Genomic DNA, 16,659 nt, shown 5'->3' with positions numbered 1-16,659 from the left:
TATAGTATGTCACAAGAAAGCATTTTCTTTTTAAAAATTTTCAGAGCTCTGCAGAGGAAAGGAAATCTGTAATCCATGTTGTGTATATGCATTATTGCTAATAATATGTGACAGAGGATTTGGATTGGTATTAATGTTCTCCATTTAGAATATGCTTTTTGTAAGCCGCCTTATTGTATGTAGGGTCCAGCAGATTATTAGAATATGCCAGAATACCAATGCTGACATGACTTAATTCCTGAATGTATATGAAACTATTAATAAAATTGACAGAAGCATAAAACTCTGCAGGTGGTTTTAGTCAGTGAATTATGAATCAAACTATAAATCTGATTTTTAATACTTTTTTTAAATACAGGATTCATTTGAAATTAGTATTCCAAGTCTAGGCTAGACAAAACTCTCTAATAGATTGTAGGAAGCAACTTTGTTTTCCCAGTTATAGAAAAAATGACCTAATAAATCTGTCCCATCTCTAATTTGTGTGGTTCTGTGATTCAGAAATCCTTATGCTTTTGCCATTCGCTCTACACTAATATGAAGCTCATGAGAGAGCGTGTAGTCCACACCTCTGTTGTTGCTGTAGTTTGGCTGGAGACAGTTGTCTGCATGGCTGTGAGAGTAAGGGAAGAAGCACACGTACTGGTACTAGCTGGAGAAAGCTTGTGAATCCTTTTACTAATTTTGAAGTAATAAAAAGTTGGTTGAAAAGATCTTTTTTGGTATCTTTTTCTTGTTCATTTTTATCAAAGATTTTTTAATATAATAGAATTTCTCAGTTTTAAATAAAATTCAATATATTTCAAAATCTTAAATCAGAATTCTTGTATGAACAAGACAGCCTAGATCCCATGAAAATTTAAATGATTAGAAATCTGGGAGTGCTATTTCTTTCTTTGTTGGCAGCAAAATGTATAATCAGTCCAACTAAACCAACAGTCCAAGTTTACGAGAAGAATGTAGAGTCATTACCATCCACAGCTGAAGCTATAGTGTCACAAATTTGATATGATTGGTCTCAGGAAATGTTGATCTCACTAATTATGTAACATCTCTTTCTGCCCCGTGTACGGATCTACATTTAAGCACGAGATTATCTAAAGAATTTAGGAGATCATGTCTATACATTATAAGGTCTTCGAGGCAGGGGACTGTTTTGTTTTGTGTTTTTGTTTGTACAGTGTCTAGCACAGTGGGGTCCTGATCCATGAATGGGGCGCCTAGGTGCTAACACAATACAAACTAATTAATTAATAATAATTGTATAGCTGGATGATAAATCAAAATATTGGGTTTTATTGTGTTTTGAAAGTGTCTGTCATAAGTTGTATTTACTGCTACTTAATGATATCTGACTCTCTTTCGATTCACTGGTATATTTTTTCTATTTCTCTCCCATGCCCCTTTGAAATAATATTGTGGCAATTTCCAGAATCAGTTAAATCATGAAAGAAGTCTTGCCAGGAAATCTTCCTCTGGGGAGGAGGAGAGAAGTCCAGTTATCATGCATGAAAAAAGAAAGCTTGAAGTAGAAGGTGGTTCTGGAGTTTTGTATTCTGAGGCCATAAATGCAGCTACTGAATCCACAGCAAATGGAAGTCAGACTGAAGGCAGTGAAAAAGAAGTCAGCCGTTCTGAAAGTAGCGTTGATGCAGACAGCGAAGCCTCAGAAGGTGAAAGTGCTGCTAAGCAAGAAGTTACTGGTAGATCCAGTAACGCATCTGGTTTACATGTTGACGGGCTTAACCACTTAGTAAACATTAGACTGCCACACAGCAAACCAAGTGACAGTAATAATGAGATGATCACCAGTGCCATAGCCAAGCTTAGCTTCAACAGTATTGTAAACGAAAGCGAAGAACCCATCAGTGAGGATCCATCATTAAGTCTGTCAAACAATTCAGTGTTTTCAGTGGAAAAGTCCCCTTTGTCCCAAAGCCCTCAAAATGCTTTTCAGACCCTTTCTCAAAGTTATATAACTAGCTCTAAAGAATGTTCTGTTCAGTCCTGCCTCTACCAGTTTACATCCGTGGAGCTTTTAATGGGGAACAACAAGCTTTTATGTGAGAATTGTACAGAAAGGAAACAGAAGTATCAAAAGAAAACTCACACCACAGGTAATGTGCTAATGTTGTGTATGTGTTATTCATTTAAACAACTCTCTTTTAACACACTCAGGGGTCTGCCCTGCGTCCAGTATTATGCAGTGACTTGGATAATGGAGTGGAGAGTATGCTTATAAAATTGTGGATGACACCAAGTGGGGCGGGGTTGCTAGCACTTTGGTCAGGATTAGAATTCAAAACAATCTTGAACATTGTAAAATTAGTCTGAAATCAAGAAGATAAAATTCAATAAAAAGTGTAAAATGCTTCACTTAGGAAGGAAAAAAAACAAGTGCACAACGACCAAATGGGGAATAACTGGCTCGGCAGTAGTGCTGCTGAAAAGGATCTAGGGGTTAAGGAAAAGGCTAATATCATTCTGGGTATATTAACAGACTGTCATATGTAAGACTGACATTTCGGGGTGCAGTCCAGACCAGAGAGAGGTGGTGTCAGAGCCTGCCCGGTAACCCCCAGTGCCTTAAATGGCCTGCTGCTGTGGTTCACTGCCCAGATACCAACAGCCAGCGTACAAGCCAGCACTGAGTGTCTGTGTGCTATGGAGCTCTGGTTCAGTGCTCTGACCCCAGCAGCCTGCCTACAGCACGACCGTTTCACCCTGGTCTCCACCAGCCTGGGTTACCATCTGCTCGTTGTGTTGGAGCTCAGGGTGAAACTGTCGTGCTGTAGGCAGGCTGCTGGGGTCAGAGCACTGAACCAGTGCTGCACAGCGCACAGACGCTCAGTACTGGCCTGTATCCTGGCTTTTGTTGGCCTTCAACATCGGTGCTGGCGGTGTTGCTGCACCGCTTGCTTGAAGTAGTTTCCATCGTATCCAGGGTTTACAGTTTGGTTCAGTGGCTCTCAGCACCCCCACTATACAAATTGTTCCAGCATCCCTGCCGGGCAGTGAACCACAGCAGCAGGGCATTTAAGGCACTCTGGGTTACTGGCTAGGCGGTTACACAACCTCTCACTGGTGTTGATTGCACCCCAGATTGGTGTAAACAAACAGGATCTTCACACAGCTTGCTATTTTAAGTGTGATTTACACTTTCAGGACTGATTAAAATAGTTTTAAGCGATTCTCAAGTGAGAAGATTGGGATCAATCAAGGGAAGGCTACAGTTTGTTATTTTCTGTTTGTTTGTTTATTTTGGGTGAGAAAATAGAACAAAGGAAGTTTAAATTGAGGATCAACGAAGCAACCTCAAAGTTAGAGCTGGCTAAATTGGAAAAAGAGCAAAAAGGCCTAAAACAGGAGGCTGAGAGAGCAGCACAGGAACACCAAAAATGGGAAGCCAAACAGAGAGAGAGAGAGCGTGAGCACCAAAAATTAGAGGCAGAGCAGTGAGCCAGGCAGAGGGAAGCGGAAAACCAGCATCGTGTTACGAAGACGTGTTCTGGTTGGCACTGGAGAGGCCTCAGCTGGAGTACTGTGGCCAGTTCTGGGCACCGCGCTTCAAGAAAGATATAAATAAATTGAAGAGAGTCTAGAGAACAACAAAAAATAATAATAGGTTTAGAAAAACTGACCTATAGGGAAAGGTATTTTTAAAAAAACAAACAAAAAAAAAACAAAAAAACTTGGGCATATTTAGTCTTGAGCAAAGAAGACTGGGAAGGAACCTGATAAGTCTTTAAATATTTTAATGGCTATTATAAAGAGGACTGTGGTCAATTGTTCTCCATGTCAGCTTTATGTAGGACAAGAAGTAATGGGCTCAATCTGCAGCAGGGAGATTTAGGTTAGATATTGGGAAAAACTTTTTACCTATAAGGTTTGTAAGCACTGGAATAGGTTTCCAAGAGAAGTTGTGGCATCCCTGTTGTTGGACATTTTTAAGAATGGGTTAGACAAACCCCTGTCAGGAATGGTGTTGGTTTACTTCCACCTGCCTCAGTGTAGGGGGCTAGACTTGGTGACCTCTCAAACAAATATTCTTGCTCCTGTGTTTACTGTACATAGCAGGAAATTTTTAAACAATACATCAATTTACTCCATTATAATGCAGTCTTTTACTACAACATAATACAGTGAAATACAAATATAACTTGATGTACTTTACTGTAATAATCAGCAATTACATCTTCAGTAATGATGCTTTGTAATTGTAAACAAGCTTTACATAAATAGATATTGATACAAAAAGGATGCAATTATTTTTATTTTATCTGCAGTTCTGTGCAGCAGTATCTCAGATTATAAACTCAGACTTGTATATGTGGACTTTGTCCCTCCCAGCATCCTGCTGAATAGGCACATAAGGGTCCAACCATTTTGATCGCTCTGTAGAATCAGAACCTTAGTCTTGTCAACACCAGTATTTATGAATACAAGAACCAAATTCAAGACCAGTTTTAAAATGCTCAGCTTTTACCACTGAAGTGTCAGTGTTTCTTCTGAGCAAGTGTCTGAGCCATTGATTGCTGAGCTATAGAACAGGGGGGAATGCTGTTTCTTGTGCTAACTTGTGTGATGAGAGATCATAATAGTGGCCAAGAGTGGGTAGGGTCATGTGTTAAGATAATACAAAACAGAAAATGTTCTTCCTTTCACTGCCATTCCCACCAAAAATTCCACTTGTTGTTTCTTGGTGGTGTGTTCCTGAATTCACTAAGTGAGTATCACATACAGAAAGTATTTTTGCTGGGTGTAAACAGTGAAACATGTTGAACTGATTAAGAAAAGAACATTAGAAACTAGATTTCTCTCTGTGCATGTGCCTTTCAATTGTTTTAACTATTCTGTGTGATCACTTCAATCTTTATAAATTACGGGATTGTTTTATAATTCTTATACTATGTGCTCTACAGAAAAGAAAACCGAAGGCTTATACACTAATGCCCGGAAGCAACTGCTGATTTCTGCGGTTCCTGCCATTCTTGTTCTCCATCTGAAAAGATTCCATCAGGTAAAAGTAAAAAAATCTGTTCTTTTAAATTCACTTATTGAAAGAACTTGTAACAGACTGTCTGTACCTAGTAGAGATGTACAGAAGGGGTTTTCACACAGGGGTATGCTAAGGGTTTTTTGTAGGACTGCTGGTTTTTTCTCTTATTTAAGAAAGTAAGTACAGTGACAGCAACCTGCTGGCTACTGCCATGTTATTCTGGCCATGCTAAATGACTACTGAAGAGAGACAGCAGTCTGCAGCATGGGGCTGTGGGTTTGAGCACTAGCTGCTAATCCTATTAATTCAGACCCCACTTGGGCTATGTTGGTTCAGTCAGTGAATGGGGGAGACAATTTTGGGAGATGCCTCACTTCCTTCTGTAGAATACAGGAAGAGCCAGGTTGGAGATGTTGGGGAAGCCCCAGGTGTGAAAGATGGAAACTAGGTTAAGGGGAGGCAGAGCTGGCCAAAACTCAGGATTCTCAGTTCTTGAGAAATATTGGTATTTTGGAATTGGTTTCATTACAAATTGGAACAAAACCAAATTTTATCAAAATTTCTTGCAAATCCCCAAAATTTTGTTTCGGAAATGTTAGACCCGCAATAGAGGTCTCCCTACAGGATGACCATAACGCTTCTTTAATAATTTTTGCAACACCCAGGCCATTGGTGCTTTTCTTTGCTTCCCTGTGTTTTGTAACAGCATTCTGCTTTTCCAGTCTCCCCTCAGAGTGGCTTGATCCCAATTAAACTTCATATATTTCTTCCATTTTGCAATTTGTTGATTCCATATATGAGGATCTTTGAACCACTCAAAAGGCCATTGCCCATTACTTAACAGATTAACCATTCTCTCTGTGTATTGTATGCCATAAGTTTGCATCTGTACACATCATATTGCTAGTAGCTTTATTGTCAGTCTCAGACACACCAAACAGATTTACATTTAGAGACATTTTCAGGCTTGGGCTTGTTTCAACTGGAGTTACACATTTCTTATTCCTTGTTCCGATAATGCACCAATATTTTGTGTCACATCTGTCTGTATAGACCCAAAATCTTACCCAAAGCTGACATTTTCCCTTGTAATGTCTCAATATCAAATGAGTTTAAAACTCCAGCTCCAGCACCAATATTACCTACAATATATTCCCCTATACCTCTCTTATTTCGTATAGTCCCATCTCCCTATTGTTGTTGCTGCACTTGTAATAGATGCAAGGCACATGGCATACACTCTGGATGTTGTGCACTTATGTTTACTTGCACTCCTTCCAACCAGATTGTTTGATCCACAATAGTTGGGGCTTCGATTACTTCTCCCCTCCTATATGGGGGCTCGTCTGCCATGATTCTTGGTGCAATCTTGTTTACTAGTATCTGATTGATAAATGCAAAAAACCAACCATATCCCCGAAAATATATTCCCCCATTACTTTTCCTAAAGCAGCTCAATCTTATTATTATGGAAAGATTTGGCATTACGCCATATTCCTATAATTTAAAAGCCATTGACTCATTCTATCCCACATGAGTATTAGCCAATTCTTGTTCATTAGTCACATCAAGGGTGACTACATCATCAAATCCCAAACTCCAAAAGGTACAGTTCAGAGTACTCATATTCAGATTGTTCTCGTCATAACTAAATCTAAACCTTAGGTGACCTTCCCTCCCTTAGTATGTACAAATATCTCTATTGCTCTTCCAAATCTTTTGGCTTTAGATATTCCCATGTCACATTTTTGCCATTTTCCCACCATATTTCAGATTTTACCTCAAAAGGTTTTTCTTTACATTGGTTTTGTTTGGTCCTGTTTTTCCCATTATGTCCCATGAATAGTTGAATGTATTATTCCCTTTGATCCATACCTCCATCTTAGAGGTGTTCCCATATGTACATCCATGTACCCCTAAATTTCCCCAAATATTCAAAAAAACATAAAAGCCAAAAACCATATTTCCACCCTTTTTGAATTATGAAGATCCTCAATAGTGAAGCCATGGCTGATGCTTCTAGCCATATTATTCTAAATACTTACACTAACCTCTTCTATCTTCGCTCGGGCGCCAGTATTATTTTTTTTTCTTCCTAAACTGTAACGCACACAACACAATTCTTCTACTAAGCACACAATGCAAAGCAAAGCAAGCATAAGCAATAAACCAGTTACAAAAATTAGAGCACCGTATCCACGCTACAAATCCAAGGGCCATACAGGATAATCTCCGGTGCAATTGGGCATTCCTTTTCCTCTGTAAAATAAACTAAAAGAAAAAGAAAGGAACATTATTTAATCGATAGGCCATAACCTTAATTGTGATGTGTGGTCCCACTTTCCCTTTTCCCCCTTGTTAATCTGCACTACAGTAGGTGACATTTTATTTATGATGGAAAATGGTCCAACCCATCTAGACTCCAGGACACGATTTTTCTATATTAATTTCAAATACATTACTCTATCTCCGATTTTCCATAATTTACTGTCCTGAGCTACACGAGAATCCACATAGTCTCTTGCTTTTTCAATGGCATCAGTCAGGTTAAATTCCATTTTCTTAAGTTCTGTCGGTAACTCCCTTACCCATTGGGTAACTGATACCTCCTCTTCTTCTTCTGGGTACAGTAAAGGGCTCCACAATCTCATAGGCCTTCCAAAGAAAATTTGATAAGGCTGTTAGACAGTACCCAATCAATCACTAGTTCAGATGGCCGCCAACATCATTGTCAATTTATCATCCCAATCTTTGCCAGTTTCTTGCACTACTTTGCATAGAGCTTGTTTAATAGTTTGATTAATCCTTTCTACTGTCCCTGACGATTGAGAATGGTAGAGGATATGTAGTTGTTGCTTTAGTCCTAAAGCTTTTAATAAACTTTTAATAGACCACATTTTGTAGTAGAAGTGATAATCTGAATCAGTTGCTTTTGGAGTTCCAGATCTACTAAACACTGCTTCCCACAGCTTTTTGACAGTAGTCTCTGCAGTATGATTTCTGGTGGGAATCGCCTCCACCCATCCAGAAAAGGAATCTATTATCACTAATGAATACTGATTCCCCCTTTGGGTCTTAGGCAATTTATCAATATAATCACCTGTATTCTACTCCATGGTCCCACAGTTCTTTGGTGCAACAAGGATCCCGAATTCGGTGGTCTGTTCCTGTCTACTGCACACCTTATGCAGGTTTTAACGAAGTTTTCTACGTCCTCTCACATCTTAGGCCATATTCCAATTTGTTTTACCTTAAAGAGAGTATTCTCTATTCCTTGGTGGGCCATAGAGTGACACGGGTTAATAATCACGTCTTTTTTAAGTTTGTCAGGTAGCCACTTTACCTCTCCTGTTTTCTTATTCACTGCATATCCACCTTGTATATTCCAGTTTCCCCATCTTTCCTCAGGTTTAACGTCCTGTTTTATGGCTTGAGCTCTAGTAACTACCATAACTCCTTTGGTTCCTTTGCTGCTAATTTAGCTAAAGCATCCACTTTATCATTCCAATATTTTTCATTCCCTTCTCACTGTTGATGACCTTTAATATGTCTTACTCTTAATTTTCCTGAGTGTTTTTTCAACCAATCATAGATAGATTTCCAATTCTCCTTTTGTATCAAATTTTCCCCCTCCGCTGTTTCCCAATTATTATTTTTCCAAATCCCAATCCAGTATAACAGTCCTTGTACCGCAAAGTCTGAATCCATACAGACAGTCTGCAACATCATTTTTCTGTTTAAGCAGATTGCTAAGAGCTCTGACCTCTGCTCCCTGAGCTGAAGTCATACTCTTAGAACCAGAAATAGTTTCCCCATCAATTTGTACAGCAGCATATCCCCTATATGGCTTAGAGTTCTCATGATATAAACTACCATCTGTAAACTAAACCTCTTTTTCCCCTGAGGCTTAACACTTCATCTACCAGGAGTGCTTCTTCAACTAACTTGGTTCGGTTTCTGGAAGTGGGCATTCATGCTCCTCTCCTTCCATCCGGAGGGCATATGGTAACATTGCTTGTTTGTTATTCTCATAAGTAACATCTCTGCTAGTTAACATCAAGGTCCATTGAGCCATCGTGGTATTTGATACTCCTTTCCCCTGCAGTTTCCCTGATAAAATATACTTCAGGGGAGAGTGAGGTGTTTGTGTTATAATAGGGGCTGTGCCATTAGTCAAAGCAAAAGCTTCAGTGGCCCACACAGCAGCCAAATGTTCTCTTTCACAGATCCCAAACTGCTGCTCCGTAGGGGTTAATCTTCTAGATCCGTATGCTCCCGGTGTTAACTTCCTGTCAGTTTCCTGCATTAGTACTGCTGCTAGACCCTGTTGGGTTGCTGCCAACTTAATCACAAACGGCTTGTTTATTTCAGGGAATTTCAATGCTGGGGCTTGCATCAAAGCTTGTTTTAAATTATAGAAAGCTTTTTCTTGTTCGGGCCCTCACTCCCATTCTACTTTCTTTTTTAGTAAATGCCACAAGGGTCCAGTTATAATGGCAAAATTCCAGAGGTGTTTCCTTAAATAGTTAAACCCTCTTAACATATCCTCAATGCATGAGAATCCTGTGGCCTTGGTAAATTCATTAGTGATTTCACCTTTTGTTGATTGACCTGAATTCCTTGTTTCCCTCAGGTCACCTCCAAATAATTCACTCTCCTCTGCACTAGTTGGGCTTTCTCTTTATTAGCCTTGAAACCAGTTTCCTGGATGAGCATCAACATCTTTGTCCTCTCAGTAACCTCCTCTTCAGTGTCCCCCCCACACTAATATGTCATCTACATATGAAGTGACATTCTCCTGATCCTCTTTGGATAATTGATCCAGCATTCGCACCGCATGTTGGTGCGCAATAGCCAGAGCGCAGTGTAGGCCCTGGGGAATTCTTTTAAATAAGTACTGTTGTCCCTTAAAAGTAAACACAAAGCGGGCCCATGTATCGGGATGCAATGGGATGGTGAAAAAAACAATTTGCCAAATCTATGACAGAGCACCATTTAGGGTCCCCCTGTATTCTTGCCATCACTTGTGGTAGATCTGCTACTATTGGTGTCATAGGGTGGGTAGCTTTATTAATTTGTCTAAAATCCACTGTCAATCTCCTGAGACTTTTTTAATATGGGCCAAATTGAGTTATTGTATGCGGAATTCCCCTTTTCAATAGTGCCCTGTTGTTCTAATGATTCCATTATTTTCTCAATTCCTGCCTCTTCTTGCACAGGATATTTATATTGTCTCTGTGGTGGCATATTAGTAGACATCGCTAATAAATTTCTGTCCAATCCTTCAAACGCATAATTCCAAAATTAACTGCAACCAAACAATCAGCTGTGACATGTCTGTTTGCGACCTCTGTCATGGGATTAGTGACCGGTTGTATTTCTCCAGCCAATAATCCCAGTGTTATTCTCCTTAACAGGTAATCCCTGGGTGAATCTCCAGGCTTCATGTAATCTGCATTGGATAACACCTTCATGAGTCTTTGACCTATCACTTTTCCTAACAGCATAATAAATCATGGTATCAATTGGTATGGTTCTGGCTGCCTGTCCAAAAGCATTTTTCGCTTGATCTACTGCCTGTCTAATCTTTGCAGTGGTAACTGCCCTGATTAACCTATAAAATTCACTCATTTAAATTCTCTGTTCCTCCTAACTCTGCCCACTGTACTAGCCATGTTGCCAAATTTTTCATATTCACTGAGTCTAATTTACCATCAACTGTAAGTCTGACGAACTCACAAGAATTATTTTTGTCTGCTCTGACTGTATCTCCCCTGCTACATCCTTAAGGGTTGATCTCCGTTCTATCACTCCTACAGACTTTTCTGGCTTAGGCTCTCCCGGACAGTTTCTTATTTCTTCCTTCAACTTAGTATAAAACCCCTCTCAAAGTTGGTCAGACTTCCTTTTCTCTTGACCCCTTTGCAGATCCTCTCCATACCAAATATCATTGGAATCCAAATCCAAATCTCTCTCTTTTTGACACACAGCCGCAACTTGCAGCTCCTGTATTTTCACTTGCTTTTTCAATGCTGCCATCGTTTTCTGGCACCAACTGTGAGACGCTTGTGATCTTCTCTTCCTTTTCCTTATTCAAATCTCAGATTAACTATTTCATTCCTATCACTTGATGGTCTAATTTATCTTTGTCTGCTTTAACCTTTTCCCAATCCATCATTCTTTTCTCCAATTCCCCTGTTTTGTTTCCCCATTTGTTCTAACTGAGTTTGCATTATCTGTGTCTGTCTCACTTCCCGCTCCAAATTTTCCTGGCAAGTTTTAAAATTCTCTTGTAGTATTTGTAACTCTGCACAGACTTCTCCCTTACATCCAATTGCCTTTTTTACAGCTTGCCACAACAGCCATACTACGGCCATTTGGTTTTTACTGGCATTAGGCTTGTACAGCTGTACATATTTCTCAAACATGCTTTCTATGGTATCAAATATTACATCTGGTTCCACTGTACCTTCCATCCAAGGGCATGTCCCAAATGCAATAATCTCCTTCTCTAACAGAGAAGGAGCTTTAACTTTAGTCCACTGGGGTGCCTCTTCCACCCCGTTACTTCTCTTCTTAAATAGTGTATTAAACATTATTACAAAAACACCACGCAGTATCTCTCCACACTTGTTGGGTTTTTTTTTTCTCAAAAATTTCTCACAAATAAGGAGTCACCCTTATTAGTCTTAAATAAGGACTCCCCCAAACACTGTAAGACCCTGTCTCGAAATCCGGCACTCCTTAATATCTCTCCCCCCTCCGCATTCTCCACCACATGTTAAACCCGCAATAGAGTTCTCCCTACGGAATGGGGAGCAGGCAGATACCAGACACAGTGTTGGTATATAATACTCTAAATGGTCTTCATTGATTACAAAACAAAGCTTACTCAATCCACATTCACACCCCAAACATACTATACCAGAGTGCAAAGGTCAGAATGGTCCCGATGGCCAGTCGAGATTCCTTCCAATCATAAGATGTGGGGAACTGGCAAAAACCACATCTATATCCACACAGGGCTCTGGATCAATAAACTACTCCGATTTGCAGAAATCATAGGCAACCATTTATAGTCCATTCCGTCACATCATCGGTTCTTTGCCTTTGTTTACTAGGCCTTCTACCCACATAATTCCAAAGAGACAATCCTGGATGGGCCGCCATGATCCAAGGTGTGCCATTTCCTCCAATTCTTATACAATTTTATATCAGTCCAGCTGGTGGTGTTTCCTTTTCTGCTGATTATCCATATTTTTCTCAGAACATAACAAGATTGTTTTTGCGCACATAGCTCTAATAGTTCTTGACCTTAAGTTCTTGCTTCGGTTGCCAACTTGCAACACACGTATTTTTGTCAAGCACATGTCATTCATACCAGTCCTCAATGACTTATAACATATGATATGGATATATGAATCACAATGCGTGTGTGTATATGTATATATATATATACACACACACGTATGTATGTATGTATATCCCAACAGAAACACTGTAACATATTGTGCTCCTGAAAGGAAATGTGTGAGGTTGACATTCTTGTCAGTTTCACTGATTGAGTTTCATTGAGTCGGTTTCATTGAGCAGCTACCTGGGCTGCCAAGGTCTGTGGCTCTGGTAACCTTTCCATGTGAACTGTCCCAGACTGCCTGCTGGCCTGAGAATCTGGAAGTCCTGGGGCGCCTAGCCCAGGGCAGTCTGCATGGAGGGGCTGCTCTAGAGCCACAGACCCTGGGAACCAGTCTTAGGACTTCCAGGCTCCCAGGTCTGTGGCAGGGAGCCTGGAAGCCTGAGAGCACTAGCCTTGAGCCAGATTCTCAGGGCTTCTAAATTCCCTGCTGCAAATCCGGGAGTTAAGCTGCAATAGAGCTGGGGTAAAAAGAGTTTCCTGGCTGAAAACCCTGACATGGCATGGCTGTCCTGGAGTCAACAGCTGGAGTCTGAGTTCTCAGAATTCTAGGTTTTGTGCTCTTTAGTAGGAAGCCTAGCAGTGCTTCTATGGAGTAGGGAGCCTGGTAGCCCAAGAGCCCAGGCTCATGCTATGGCTCCAGGGATTGGCAGGCTTCCTGCCATGGAGCTGTGGACCTAGGGGGTTCCCCAGGTTCCTCTGCAGATTTCCAACGAAAACCTCTGTGTGTTTCAACAACTTTTCTATTGAATCTGTAATAGATTTGCCAAAACATTTCACTTAATCAAGTTGGTATATTCTGATTAAACTAAGTTTCATCAGAAAACTTCCAACCAGGAGCTGAGAGGTCCAGGATCCAGCTGGGGATGTGGGTCCTCCTTTTACCATGTGCAGGAGCCAAGATTCAGGGTAGTGTTGAAACAGGGCATGTGTTCATGTGTGGGCCACCTCAGGCTGGATGAAGCAGTATGTTATATCTGTCCTACAGTGATACATAGCCTTTATTTGATTCAGCTGCATATCACTGTGGCTTTTTATAAACACTAAGTTCTTGAAAACCATTTCACAACCAGAAAGCTTTCTTAGTACTAAAACTCTATAAACTTGTTATCCTTTTCAGAAAACTTTTAAGGTAAACTTAGTGCTAGTTTGCCAGTTAGCCCTAGACACTTGAAGGCGACTGTTTATCCACAGAAAAGTTGACAGCACAAGTCATACCAGTGTCCTGCAGTTGTGACTCAACCTTGACCTGGAGGAATCCTTTCTAGGGCATATGAGATTACTCTAAACTTAATTCCCATTCAGAACTTGGACACTGCCGAGGCTGCCAACAAGTATGCATATTGTCATGGCTCTCTGAGATCAGAGTAGGTTTATTGTTAGTACAAAAAACAAACTTCTGTCTGTGTTATTCAAGCAGGTAACAACCAGTCATATTATTGAGACTCTTAGCACTTTCCTGGTTAGTTCTTTTCCATGTTACTGTCTTACTATAATCTATTAAAATAATTTAAATTAAGTAAAAATATGCTCAACTAGTAAATGTTTGAAGATGGTGTTTTAAAGAAAATCAAACCACCGGACTGATGGAAATCACTGTTTAAGCACCTGAAACCCAAGTTTGTTGACAGCTTTTGGTAGCAGTAGCCTTGTCTGTGGATGCAGAGTAAATATTTTCTTCTTTTTGGTTTAGTTCAGTTCAATGATAGTTAATACAAAGTTAAGAAACTGGGAGTTGAAAAAGCATGAGAGGTTGTTTTCCTCTTCCAGCCTGAGTAAAAACAAGATCAGAGAGTATGAGATCTACTAGTTCTAAAGTCTTGAAGGCTGTGGTGACCAAACCAATCAGTTAAATCCACAAACTACTGACAGTAATTCTCATGTTTAATAAATGAGTGGGTTTTAAATGCATAATATATTCTGATAAACTTACTTTTTTTCATATGTATCCAGTACATTTAAAGTAGTTTTATTTATCTGATAAGCAATTTCAAAATGCTTTTTTGTGAATTTTTAATTGCTTTCCAGTGTCCATCCCAATACAGCTTGACACAAATCATGAGCAAAAAATTAATAATCCTCTAGTAAAAAAGAAATGCATCATTCACCATTTTCTAACCTAAAACTGTAGAAATCAAGAGTCTGAATAAATGTCTGTTATGCTATATAATTGCTTAAATAAATATGTATAGATTTAGTGTAGTCTCCTGATTAGTAAAAAGAAATACCATGTTAGACTTGCCTTTCTTTAGGAAAATAACTAAAATGCGCAAATGTAAAACCAGATTAAAAGCAATTATTTAAGTCTTTTATTTTAATCATAATTTAGATCAGCAAGCAGGAAACCTTGATTTAAATTCAACAGCCCTGACTATGATTTCAGTCAAAATCTGAATTCTGTTGCAGCTGAAGTATGCTTAGTCTTTTGCATCATACATTTTGCTATGCAGCATATTCCTTCACTACATTTTGTTCACCAATCTGTTACTTGAGCCGCAGGGGGAGCTGGTAGTAACCCCTATATTTAGGTTGTCTAACACTTTCCAGGATAGAAAAATAGTGTGACTTTTTTTTTTTTTTTTTTTTTTTTAAAGACACTCTAACACCTTCATTGTCTGCAGCAGACACTACTACTTTCAATTTTGGGCAGGGATCAAGCTCTGGATCCAAAGGAGTGTAGTGCCTTTTCTTTGTCCAGTGAAATTCTGTTAAAGTGTTTCTGAGATATAAATTGTTGAAAATTGTCCTTCTTTTGGAAAATTTTGGCAATATGCAAAAATAACTAAACACTGGCTGATGTGTGATAGAGAGTTGGTACAATTGTATATAGTACAATGTTATTTCTCTTTAACTTTTAAAAATAAAAAACCTACAAAATTGCATTAACATGTTAATAGAATGCTTGACTTTACAACCAAATTAACAGTTAAAAGTTAGGAAATTCCAGATTTATGGTTGCCTATGCAACCTGAATTCTGTCCCCTTGTGTATATGCAGTATGATGGTGTTTAAGAATAAATATCATTTATTCACATTCTACTTTTTCCATGGTATCCTGTCTCCTCCATTGCACAGAATGGACACACAAAGGGGCAGAATTAAGGTTCCACAGGAAACCAAAATAATGTTCCTATACCATAGGGGTTTTTTGTATGTAATGTTGAAGAGATGAAAAACGAATGTATAGAGAATGTGTTTTATCCACATTCATTATAGATTTTGTATTCTGTTTTGTCTTATCAGGTTATTCTAATACTGATGCAATACACTTAGATTTAAAAGGCAGCTATGTAAAAATGTTTCTCTCATACTCCTTATTTTCTCTTGAAGGCTGGTTTGAGTCTACGGAAAGTAAATAGACATGTGGATTTCCCACTAATTTTAGACTTAGCACCATTTTGTTCTGCTTCCTGCAAGGTACAGTATATTAAGAATACATTTTAGAGTCTTTAATAAATTAATGCTTTACAGTATAGTTTAATTTTTGTAGCTATGGATACAAGTTAAACTGTGATTTTCACCCCAAAGAAATTACAAAATGAATGCGTTCAAGCAGTAATCTAGGATAGGTTCTTCAACTGGTGTAAACTGGCATAGCTCCATTGAAATCAGTTGAGGAGGATCTGTCCCACTTAATGTTTTAAAATGAACACAGTAGCATTACAGCTAGTTATCAGTGCTTCCAGCAAAACTGGATTTAGTTACTGAACTCTGAATAACATAGTCTTCACTTGTTTCTCAAGTTATTTCAGCATTGCAAAATATACTTAACAAACTACAGTACTTATCAACTATTTGCTCCCTTTATTACTGTAATATTTGAAATGTGTTAACATATATATTGTTATAAAAATCCATTATGAAATTATACAATTTATCTTTACTTTCTGTGATTTTGTGAATAAGAACATTACAGATGCAGCAAGAGTTCTATACACTCTTTATGGAATAGTGGAGCACAGTGGCTCAATGCGAGGAGGTCACTATGCAGCATATGTGAAAGTCAGAACACCTTGCAAGAAATTATTGGAGCATATTGCTAGCAATAGAAATGTTCAAGGTATGTCCGACAAACCCTTCTGTCTCTATAAGGAGACAAAATTGATCATTGCCACAACTCATCCAGTCACTGTACTTATATTGAATAAACACTTTGGCCTTGAATCTTCTCATAATTTGCAGTGCCACACAAGTTGTTAATTTTTGTTTTATTAAACCTAATATATAATCACTAATTTCTATGCCA

The 16,659-nt window shown here is 38.9% G+C and overlaps 1 protein-coding gene across 16 annotated transcripts in view; it reads left to right on the top strand.

The window, feature by feature from the left end:
- USP45 (ubiquitin specific peptidase 45) overlaps window positions 1–16,659 on the top strand; it is a 104,230-nt gene that overhangs the window by 77,950 nt on the left and 9,621 nt on the right. For all 16 annotated transcript variants that reach the window (XM_043542692.1, XM_043542689.1, XM_027829389.3 and 13 more), the window contains 4 exons: window positions 1,433–2,117; window positions 4,923–5,020; window positions 15,744–15,830; window positions 16,320–16,473. In XM_043542692.1, coding sequence (XP_043398627.1) covers window positions 1,433–2,117; window positions 4,923–5,020; window positions 15,744–15,830; window positions 16,320–16,473 — 1,024 coding nt within the window. The remainder of the gene's footprint in view (window positions 1–1,432; window positions 2,118–4,922; window positions 5,021–15,743; window positions 15,831–16,319; window positions 16,474–16,659) is intronic.

The sequence above is a fragment of the Chelonia mydas genome, chromosome 3, assembly GCF_015237465.2.
Source record: "Chelonia mydas isolate rCheMyd1 chromosome 3, rCheMyd1.pri.v2, whole genome shotgun sequence".
Classification (NCBI taxonomy): domain Eukaryota; kingdom Metazoa; phylum Chordata; order Testudines; family Cheloniidae; genus Chelonia; species Chelonia mydas.
Note: the sequence above shows the minus strand (reverse complement) of the source record. Positions and strands in the feature narration are given on the sequence as shown.